A 12,186-nucleotide genomic window follows, 5' to 3' on the forward strand; every position below is an offset into this window, starting at 1 on the left:
TAACTGTGAGAATCATTTCTTCTATATAATCTGTCATCCGCGGCGCTTATACATGTTTTATCAGGCGGTTGTTATACCTGTCTCTACTCAAGTCGCAGCTGGGCTACGCGACGGAGGTTTGAACTAAAAATCATCCAAGAGAGAGCCCAGCGACGAGCTACTTGCTGGATGCTAAGATCCAAAATCGGAGAGATGTCTTATAACGATAGGCTCCAGGCTTTAGGACTTTGACCTTTAACACACGCCCAGAGAGATGAGGGATCTTTTATTTGTCACCTTCGTTTCGCATGAACGATCTCACTCGTTGAATCCGTCTCTAATTCTGAAACCAGCTCGCTTCAGGACCTCCACTTTTCAGGCTTCATATTTTCACAGAATTGTAAAACTATGGAATACTATGTGTAACGTAGCCTCCCCTTAACGTTTGCCAGCCTAGAAATTTTTAAACGTTTTTTGCGCGCCACTTGTCCCAAGTTGTTGGATTCCACCTATGATATTGCCACCATGATTAACTAAAGATTTCTTAATGTATCCTATATGTTTTAATGATGTTTAAGGGGTTGTATCCCGCATGGGTCTCGTTGTCTCGTTTTGCGCAATACCCTTTGGACCAGTCATTTCGTTCCTTGTATTTCTGCTTTGTTCCTGTACCTATTTCGATGTGTCCGATAAAGCTGATAAATCAATAAACAAAATAACTGAAATGAAATCTTCATAAGAAAGAAGTTTTAATTTCGAAGATGTTTGAAGAAGTATGAAGATGCAGTGATGTCCCTAACATTACGTAAGAACCGTCGGTTTAAAACCATGCCTGAACCTACCCAAGCAGTTTAAGGCCTGGGTTTCAAGGGTGTTCAGAAATTATGAATTATCCCCTATATCTTCGGTTTCTCTGCCAAGAACAGGATGAAATTTTCCCTGAATATTAAGCTTAATGTTTTCTTTTGCCTTAACGTATAATTTTGATCACGTGACACATCACGTGACCAAAAAAATAAAATTTACGTAAATCGGCGATATGGCGGCGAATTTTCTTTATATAGATAACTGAATTAGTGTTTCCGAAGCAAATTTTAAATATTTAACTTTCTACGTTTGGAATGATCAAAGGTTGAATTGTGGACTAAAAAATGACCTTTGTGCTGATAATTTTTTTCTGGAGAACAATGGACGATCATTCCAAACGTGAAGCGATGGAGATATTTAATCTTTATTAGAAACGCGTTTTTGTTTGATGTTTTCTCTTAAAACCGTGGCCTACCTGTCAAATCTTTGCTTTTTTCACAAAAACGATCACGTGACATGTCACGTGATCTATAGCACCACTTATTATGCTAAGAAATTTTCAGAATGATAAGATCTTTTTATCTTCCAAATTTCAGTTCAGTGCCATTGAATTTGTTAAAGTTATCTAGAATAGACCATTTTTTCTCTAAAAAGCCCTTAACCCAGGCCTTAAACTGCTTGAGTAAATACTGTCAAAATGATCAATACAAAAATGTGTCCTGGCACCTAGTAACTTGGAATATTAGAACACTTGAGAATTTTCGTTTGTACTCCATGAGAATTTAGGTGAAAGACATTAAAAGGCAGTTTCTTATGGCTGTAATTAAGACGTTAAATGCAAAATTAAATCACTGAGTAAGTATAAGAAAAATATAATAGTATTTTAAAAGACTTAATCAATCCATCAATTTTGATCCCTGACTTTATTTCTTACCTTAAGGTCACTAAACGATTTGCATAAAACTGATTTAATGCTATCTGCATCGTTAAAATCTGTTTTCTGGTTTACCTTGATGCGATAATAACAACAACAACAACAAAATAAATAAATAAACGAAATAGAATCACAATCTTTCATTTTCTTTGAGAGTTGAAACTGTCTGTTTCTAATACTATTAATTCTTTCATTCGTGTCCACGGGCCTCACTATTTTTTTTTTTCTATTTTATTCAAAACTCCCAGACATATGCCCGGCTGGATGGGGTTATTTCAATGGATTTTGCTATTTAACAAGCCGTCAGTGCACGCCATGGTTGACTGCAGTGTTGAACTGTTCAGCGGTGAACTCAAGTCTGGTGACTGTCCACAACCAAGAAGAAAACGTTTATATTCAGCACCGCCATAACGGAGCACGCTCATGGATTGGACTCAGTGATCGAAGCGTCGAAGGATCATTTGTGTGGGAAAACAAAGAAAATAGCAGTTTTAGGTTCTGGGATCCACAACAGCCAAATAACAAGAAAAATGAAGATTGTGTGCACACTCTTGGAGCTAACAATGGATACACATGGAATGATATACCGTGTGATAAGTGTTATAACTTTACTTGCTTTAAAGGTAAAACTTAACAGCTTTATTTTCCTCTAGTACTAGTAACAAATTCTACACGGCAATAAACCGTAATGGCTAAATATTTCATGACTATTGCTAGTGGTTTGCAACTATTATTTTTTGAAATAATTTGGGAGGGCTGTCTACGAAAACATTTATCCATCTCCAACCGCACTATCAAGATGACAGGTAAATCACGAATGTCTAAAATGATCTATCATGTCATTATTTTAACATTATTAAATTCTCAGCCTCGGATATTGCATTTCTTGCTTTCTGATTGGTTCACTAAATCTCAGTTATCAGCTCATATACCGTAGTTTGACCTTATATGGAAAACGAAAGCCCCAGGTGTCGCTAAGCTAAATTTGTTTTTCGGCGGGAAGCAAAAGTTTCTTCGGAAAAATGTAGAAAAAAAAAAAAAAAAAGGAAAAGAAAGAAATACCAAACAATGCCATCTCAATATAACAACAATAAAAGCCACAAAGTTCGGTATGGCACTATTTAATGGTACGTATCTCTGAAGTTTCCTTTAAAATCTTAAAAATTGCAAGATTTTACGATTTTTTAGATCACATAACAACAACAATAACAACCGGTTACCTTCAAAAATTTCAGGATGGCTTGCAAATCCTGGCGGTAAGAGGTTAAAGCCAAGCGAAGAAATTTCTCAGGAAGAGCTTCATGCCTGCCTTTATGTTTTTACGAATTTACGAGGACTTCAGATGGTTCATCTATGTAATCCGTACGAGCGGCGGCCATAATGTTCGTTTCCGTCGCTCGGCACCACTCAGCAAAACATTTGCACTAATGTGCACAGCTCTTACGCTTCTCAAATAAGCTTAAAGTTTAAAAACTTGCACTGAATGCTTGTCTCAGTGAGGTTGTACCTCGTACACTTGGACTTGCCTGAAGTGTTTTAAATCGTCCGCGAGGAATTCAGTTCAGCATGAAAAAAGCCGTCCTTGCCCTGATCTCTTCCTTCGCTCGGTACCACACAGCAGAACATTTGCTCAAATGTGCACAACTATTACGCTTCTCGATGAGCTGGAACTTCAAAAGCACTTGAATGCTAGTCTCAGAAAGGTTGTAATTCGTACATTTAAACGTTTCTTGAATTTTAGACGTCCGACTGTGTCCGATTTTCTTCGCTTTCGATTTTTCATTCAACTCCGTTTGTAAAGCGCTGCGCGTGTCATATGATCATTAGGTTTCGCGCGCTTTGGTCGGGCGTTGTCTCAACATCCGGTCGTTTAAATTTGAAAGAAATTTTTTCTTAAAATATAAAAATTCAGTAAAATTTAACAGCAATATCCAAACGTAGAGAATTTAATAAAACAATTATTCCATTCGCGCTTGTTGGATATGAGATTAGTTATAGCCAACTCGGCGCTTCGCGCCTCGTTGGCTATTTACCATCTCATATCCAACGCGTGCTCATGGAATAATTGTTAGTTATTCTTAAAAAAGCTACGTAACAACACCGTGAGGGCATTGACTATTGATAACTATTATCCTAAAGTAACTTGCTGGATTTTCAACGATTTTCAAAGAGTATATGGTTTTACACCTCCGAACGCACAAAAACTCACTTGAAGTGTCATTGCCCTCATCAATTCTGATAAACGATAAAACGTCCATTTACAGCACAAATTTAATAGTGCATCACTCATCGTCTCATTTAGAAGTCGACGAGTGTACCACCAACCACCACAGATGTGACGTAAATGCAGCATGTCACAATAAAGTCGGATCATACAAATGTATTTGCCAATCTGGATATTCTGGAAATGGAAAGAAGTGCTATGGTATTTATTTATTATTTTTTTTACTTAATTGTTTTGTTTTTACTTGATCTTACTTTATTATATTGATATCATAAATAGCTATACAATGATAACTTCAAATTAATGCCTATGAAATAGCCCATTTAGAAAAACAAGTTGTATAAGGGGTAATTTATTTCATTTTTTCACATTTTCAAATATAGACGAATGTGTAAAGAAAAAGCACAAATGACCTGTCAAAACTGTGTGTGTACATAACAACACATATTCATTTACTCCCAGGAGCAGGATCACTCGACCAAAGCTTTTACAAAGAAGGGCGGTTTTGCCAAGTAAAAATGTGGTCCTGTTTAAGAAAACAACATCTCATTCTATCATATTAAGAAAGGCCTCATTTTGTGACCTTGTGTAAAACATTTACATGGTGGTGTTGCAGTTTGCTTGAAAAGCAAATTCGTTTGATTTTCGCCTCAAATGAAGGCGACCGATCCAGGCAAACAGCCAGTCACTAAAGCGCAATTTCTCGACTCTTTTAAACTGGGTACTTTTTTCGAAAATTTCTCCAAAGCTTTTTCAAATATCACAAATCGATCAATTTACCATGAAGCACGGTGAAATTGTAGATTCCCAAGAGCACGCAAAAATTTCTGAGAACGTCTACAGCTCACGTGATAATTTGCAGATCTTGTTTACGATCACACATGTTTCGCCTCGACACAAAATCTCGAACAGGCATTTCTTCGCTATAAAATCACTGATTTCCTCTTTTTAAGCAGGCGAGTGTTCCTTAGAAGTTTTTCTTTTGATTTACAGTTTCCCTTCCAAGAGCAACAAATTGCCACCTTGAAAATCCACGCATAAAAGATACGGTAGCCATTTTGAATAGAATACAATCTTCCGTACGAATAAAGCCGACTGAGATCTTGTCAACCTGTCGTGGTGAACTCCACCCAACCTTCGGGTAAATTCTGCAATTCCGAAAGTTTCCGATTTACGGACTTACGCACAACACCGTAACATAGTAGCTACTGACCCTGCCAGAAGGCAGTAGCCACAAAAAGGACACTTCAAATGATTGACACAAACAGTATAGTAAAATTAGTACCCTTTTTTAAGCCGGAAAAACCTAAAAAAAATACCTTACGATATCACGAGCAATAGTCTCGTTGAGGCCAAATAAGGCCGTAGTTCCCCCGTCTATTGATAAAAAGCGACTTCTTACAATAAGCAAGGTCTTTCGTTTTTACTTCATGTCCAGGGGACAAACACTTCAACACAGGTCTTGGAACGCAATAACTTTGCCACTGATCGGACGCAAAAAATACTTTAAAAACACTTCACTTCGATTTCCCATCCTGGGTTACCGACGAACGCTGTAAAACCTAAACGAGCATGCATTGATCAAAACGAGCCCGAACCATGGTGGGAACTGGAATAAATAATCACAATCGGAGGATAGCCCAAACACTTCATACGTTTTATCGTTAGAAAAAGTACTAGTTTCACCTAGGTGCTTAACTGAGCCAGAGAAACTCAACATAAAGAGATCAGTAAAAGCCTGGCAATACGCATCACACGTGATTGCTTTGCTGGAAAACAGTCACTATCTACAAAAGAATTAGAAAATGAGCCTCCGGTATTGAGATTTCCTTGGAAATGTTTTCAGAGAATCCTACGCAAACACATAAAGTATGAATGATGCACATTTGTAAGGGATCTGTACATTACAACGGTTACGAGTAATTTTTGCAGACCTGTGTTTTATTGTCTCTATTACAAACGTGACCTCTTTTCGCTAAGGGTCATCGTCTGTTGGTATTTTTTTTACGTCCCTATAGATGGTTTGCATTGCCGCCACTTTGGAGCACAAAACAAAACAAAATTTGTTCACATATAGTTTATATAAAAATGGCAGTTTATTCCTAGAGGAGAAACATCTTAATGTTCTGGTACACCAACATGACCGCCATGACGTCACATGCAAACCATCAATATCCTGGTCATAAAGAGAGTTCTTGTTCATTCTCTATTTCCTTGCTCAAGTTCGTTTCAAGAAATAATAATCATAAAGAAAACACAGGTTGAAGAAATCACTGAAAAAAAGAAGAAGAAACTTTGTTTATCATGTTTATCATTGTTTTAGTAACTGGAGGATTTATATTTGTGATGTCTTCCTATCCATCATAAGGTTTTTCAGCTGGGGAGATTTCTTATGCACCAGTATAATACCTGCTCCTTCTTTCATTAGCTGAATTTCTCGGGTAGATGCTTTTTTTTAAAGAATCCAACCTCCGAATTTTTAAGTTGATTCCTCTGCAACATAAAAGGGATATTGGCAAAGATGTTACTATACCTCAAGATTTCAGTCGAGCCTGCAATTAATAATACTCCGCGCGAAAACAGAATTTATGGAATAAACGATTACGAACGTGAAGAAATCTTCTCATGAATATTTTGTGTATTGTCGCAATCATTCATCGCAGTTCGTGCATAGTATTTAAACAAAAACATACATACAAACAAACAAAATTGGCAGCAAAGCGAACAACGTTTCAACTTGAGCACCTGTTAGCTCGACAAAGGCTAAACGGATGCTAAACACAAGCTTGCATTGTAGTCTAAAATCGACTGAAACTCATCAGCCAAGGCCCCAGTTTTGGAGATAACTGTATCCATTTGATTGTGATATTGCGTTTGTTTCACTACATCTTTATTGGTTTGTATGTGCTCTTGTTACGTTTATTATTGTACTTAAATATTTAGTAAAAACTAAAAGAGATTTTTCTACCGTAGCAACACGGGGTCAGAATTCCAGTGATCCTGCTCAATCGTGCAAGTACATACGGGACTTTGGCTCCTCCATAGGAGATGGAGAGTACTGGATCCACCCTGAAAAGAGTAAAAAACCTATAAAAGTTTACTGCGACATGACAACTGACGGAGGTGAGCTTTGAAATCTCTGCCACCTTGCATATAACTGATGAAAGTCTTTTTCTTGGACTCTGAAAAAAATGCTAGAAAGTTAGATTAATTTACACAGGGTGCACAGGAAGTAGTTTAAACGTAGAGTCAAATACCTTAAAATACCAGTTATAAGCCCTGGGCTTATACAATTTCGTTTTGGGTGGGCTTATATCCGGGGGAGGGGAGGGCTACTATGAGCGGAATAATGAAAATCCCCGTGCGAAACAAGCTGATAACAAAACGTATATTGTTTCACTGGAGGAGCGAATTTGAAGCTCTAACTTTCACTGAAACCGTAACATAACAAAACAAGATCAGACTTTGATCCCTGTTCTTCTTTACAAGGTTAAGTTAGGCTTTCTACTTAAATGCAAGCGGACAAACACTTCAACACAGGACTTGGAACGCAATAACTTTATCACTGATCGGACGCAAAAAATACTTGAAAAACACTCCACTTCGATTTCCCATCCTGGGTTACCGACGAACACTGTAAAACCTAAACGAAAATGTATTGATCAAAACGAGCCCGAACCATGCTGGGAACTGGAATAAATAATCACAATCGGAGGATAGCCCAAACACTTTTATCGTAAGGAAAAGTACTAGTTTAACCCAGGTGCTTAACTGATCCAGAGAAACTCAACATAAAGAGATCAGTAAAAGCCTGGCAACACGCATCACACGTGATTGCTTTGCTGGAAAACAGTCACTATCTACAAAAGAATTAGAAAGCAGCCAATACCATCGTCTGATTCACCCATCTCAAGGTGACACTACATCTCTTTTTCAAACATTAAAAGCTTTCTTTATCGGTATTTGACGAGATGGTAAAAAAAATCGTTGTTTCGTACTCGAGGGGTGTTTATATAGAGATGGGCCTCTAAGTGGAAGTGGGGAAGGAGGGATTATAACCGGAGGAAGGGGGCTAGTTACCGGAATAAAATGTTTGTTGACAAATAGATGGGCCAATAACCGAGGGGGTTTATAAGCGGATTTTACGGTAGTCCAGAACAAGCGATCTTTTTTTAAGATTCAATTGATATTCGTCCACAGCTTCTTCACACGGCAATCTAACTGTGCGTTAAGTGAGAACAGCTAGTAATTCTTTCAGTCAGTTGCTTCAATTGCATTTTTGCCCATTATCCTAAGGACTCACTGTTAATGTTGGTTTTTAGCAGGGTAAGATTTTAATGAGAAAATTAAACTGAAAGCAGCCGAGATGTATTTTGGTACCTTTTTAATGGATTCCGTAGCATCAATGTTTTCGTACTTTTGTCGAATATAAAATAATATTAAATTATGTTTAGTGTACATTGATGGTCAATAAACAAGTTTGATATTAACGGTTTCGGCCAATAATAAAGCATGTTTGTTACACCACACATCCAAATTGTCTTTGCAGTCTCCTTTCCTTTTCATTAAACGGAGTCCTTCCTAAATCGGACATTTACTCTTGTTCGAAAGATGTCTTCTTCAGGAGGGTTGGTTGTACTCTGAGCTAATTTATTTTTATTTCCTTTAAGAAATATAAAAGCTCTATTTGAAAAAGAAGGATGGAAGACGATAAAAGCAAATTCAACTCTTAAATTCCATAATGACCTTACTTGGCGGTCAGCTGTTGGGGGGGGGGGGGGGGTGTTATATGTTCCACACTGAGTAAAGTCCCCAAACATCCGCTTTGGCTGTGTAGGAATTTGAACCAAGTTGTTAAGATTTTCTTAAGGTGACCAAACACAGTTTGCTAGTATACAGGTGTTATTACGCGTTATTTGGAAACTAAGTACTGCTGGGTACCCGAAATTAGCGTGATGCAAGATCAACTGAAAAGGAATGAATTTTAATACTTGTTGTTGAGCTAGGTTCCGTTGCCATGGCAACACAGCAAGCTATTGACCGTCTTCAAACAATAGTTTTCCTTAACTTTTAGAAATTGTGCTCGTTACACTTTTTCCATTTTTTGTCTCTAGGAAAGCTACGAAATACTGACATAGTGACACTGCTTTCATGTAACTTTAACAGAGGGATGTTCTGTAAATATCCGTTTTGTACTTTAATGTTTTGTGAGGAAACCCTCTGTCAGATTTGGATTTTTGTTTGCAGGCGATTTACGCTTTTGGAGAACTACTATATTGCTAAATTTTACGAAATTCTAACGAGAGGTTCCTTAGAAAACACTTCATTTCCACTAACACAACCAGTCACAATTTTTTGGTCAAATGCGCATGCGTGGCTTTTAATTGGGTTTTCACAGCAAAGATTAAAGGCGTACAAAAAGGCTTAGCACTTCGTGAAATCGCTTACTTTGTTCGGTGATGAAAGAAAAAGGGTTCACAGACGAGACACTAGCTGGATTATTTTAAGGGCAAAACTCAACTTTGTGATCCATTTGATATAAAATTAAGGAATCTCTTTATCGACGCCATATTTTGCTTACCACAACTCTAGTGCACGCTTACTATCATCATTAAAAGAATGAACCTGTGAAGCCCGCGTAAACTGTGTTCGGCCACCTTAAACTGAGTAATATGGCGCGTAAGCAAATTGATGAGGACATACTGATGACAAAAAAACCTCATGACGTATACGGTGTACTTTGCAATATGAAAAACACACCACATGGGTTATTGTATATAGTTCAGCATTTGTGGCTTTATTGGACACTATATCTGCTCACCACTAGACCCGTGTTAATTTCAGGGGGCTGGCTTCTCGTATCCAACATTGTAATGCAGAGCTCAACTCGTCCCTCTCAGCTGCCAGTTAAGACTTCATACCGCGGAATAAGCAACAAACAGATGTTACTCACAAAAAGCGCCATGAAAGAGCTGAGAAAATACCTGCCTTTCACTCAACTGAGATTCCACTGCAAGAAACAAAGGGGACGTACATTTCACATCAAAACCGCCAATAACAGCAAAGGTGAAGCTGTGATGCAATATTTCAGTGGCGAGACGAATGTTATGCCTGCCTCGTGTGGTTCGTTTGTCAGCATGTTTAATGACAATTCAAACTTAGCAAGGGAATGCGATAAGTGGGGATATGAGAAAGGCTCGTACTATGTCGGTAAATGGGGGCACGAGAGGGATCAAGACAGATTATATGATCACCCTGCTTTTGTTAAAGGTACGCATCACTGGCTGCTTCAGCCAGGTGGCAGATTTGAATGCGATGATCATGGCGCCGGAGTTTCCTCTCGTGATTTTTGGAAAGTTTTCGTTCGCTAGAAACTTAGCACATAAGAGTAACCATGGCTTGGGCCTGTTTTTCATCTTAATTTGTAGAATAAGGGTTTATCAAAGCAACCAGTACAAACAGTTTAAGGGAACCTTGTATTTTAAGTTTAGCATCACAGATCTCGTTATCGGCAATCTCAGTTCTAAGGAAATGTATGTAAGTGACAGCGACAGTTTCTACGGTTCTTGTGTTAGCGATTCGTCAGCTTTTTTCTGTTTTTTTTTTCCTAACCTTTGGCTGGTTATTCAATAGCCTGCATATAAGAAAACTTTAGCTTAGTTTATCGAGTTACCTGAAACTCGCCAAATCAATCTATTATTTGTTCGTTATTCAGACTGCAATGACGAGATTTGACTCGCCTCACACAGTTGTTTATCAAGTTGCAGATAAGCGTATACAAACGGTTTTTTAATTTACTCCACATTGCCACTTAAGTCGAAAGCATTTTTAAATGATTTAAAATCAAGATTTAAAAATCTTGTGCTGCACCAATTGAATTTGACCATTATCTTCAGCTTTTTCTTTCTAGTTATTCATTAAATGTAGGTATTAGTGTTCGGATCCCTTTATTGATTTCGAAGGAATTGATTGGCATAAAAGATGAAATTGTTCAAGAACTTTCGTCTGGTGAGATTCTTTTAAAAACCATCAACAACAGCTTGACATCCCTTAGCTTCTAACATCCAGCCTTTAAAGAGGTTATAAATTGGTTTAATCTACTCCACTTTTATTTAGAATTAGGGGAAACATTTCAGAGATAAAACATTGAACTAAAATTGGAGGAGTCTCAGCTAACATTCCATTTTGTTTAATATTTGATAATCAGCCAAAGAAAACTGTTCAATTCAGCTGCAGATACTGATAAGACGAGAGTTAGTCAAACAAAAAATAAGAGCAAAAGGAACTGAATTATTTTACTGAAATAGCCTGGATTTGCTGTGTTAGTCAGCTCTGTTCCGGCCCCTCGCCTCTTTCTTTGACTTGATGAGGCATTTGGGAATGACTGTGAAAAGTCCATACATATGAACTAACACAAAGTCTCAAGCGAACTTGCCAGATTTGTTATAACTCACCGGCAAAGAGAAAAGTCATGTTTTTCAGGCTATAATGAACGTTAATGTAAGGTCTGCTGCCACACTAGAGATTACAAAGATCCCCTGCTGTTTTACGTTACTGGATAGATTGATTTTCAATTTAGTGCCGTCAAACCAAGACCAAAGTTATCGCTGTGGCACCCACAACAGACGCAGAGGATTAATCAAAACAATCAGATATCAAAGCATCACGGATTGCTGTTTGCTTTTGCTTCTAAATGTTAAGAAAGTGACGCCAAATATTTGTAGCCAATGAAAGAGCGAAATAGAGGTCACTATCGACACTCAATTTAAAATCAATCTTGATTTCGTATTTTTTTTTTTTTTTTTGAGGTGATGGGTATATACAGAAGGTTTGAAAAATCCTCACATATAATAATAGCTTACAAGTACAGTTTCACATTGGTTTACTTTAAGAGAAGAGAAACGTGTAAGTCTCTTGTAAATCATTGTATTAGTTACAATAAATTAAGGAAGTGGGTAATAAGTGTGTTTTTACTTCTCCTGTCGCACGAGTCCTTTTTGGTGTGTTTGGAGTTAACTCAAAATGGTCTTTGAAGGAGTAGAATTACATCAGCGGCATGGTTACACTCAGAGCTTACTAAATCGTTTATTAGATTCCAGTTTCTTGCAGCTAATAATTTATGTCCAAGGTTGCCCTGATCAGCTGCCACAGACGTTTGTTTTCTCGTTTGTCCTGTGGACGCCACAAATAAAGCGGCTCTAAACTAATGGCACAAAACAAATCAACTCAGTTTAGTTACTTT

General features: G+C 37.6%; 1 protein-coding gene across 2 annotated transcripts in view; it reads left to right on the top strand.

The window, feature by feature from the left end:
• The window catches only part of LOC146473045 (uncharacterized), a 40,911-nt gene extending 29,005 nt beyond the window's left edge, over positions 1-11,906 (top strand). For both annotated transcript variants that reach the window (XM_085118778.1, XM_085118777.1), the window contains exons 13-16: positions 1,969-2,343; positions 4,023-4,145; positions 6,918-7,067; positions 9,789-11,906. In XM_085118778.1, coding sequence (XP_084974904.1) covers positions 1,969-2,343; positions 4,023-4,145; positions 6,918-7,067; positions 9,789-10,315 — 1,175 coding nt within the window. In that variant the 3' untranslated portion in view covers positions 10,316-11,906. The remainder of the gene's footprint in view (positions 1-1,968; positions 2,344-4,022; positions 4,146-6,917; positions 7,068-9,788) is intronic.
• The last annotated feature ends 280 nt before the right edge of the window (positions 11,907-12,186 follow it).

The sequence above is a fragment of the Pavona decussata genome, unplaced genomic scaffold (assembly GCF_977016875.1).
Source record: "Pavona decussata unplaced genomic scaffold, jaPavDecu1.1 SCAFFOLD_95, whole genome shotgun sequence".
In the NCBI taxonomy this organism is placed as follows: Eukaryota; Metazoa; Cnidaria; class Anthozoa; order Scleractinia; family Agariciidae; genus Pavona; species Pavona decussata.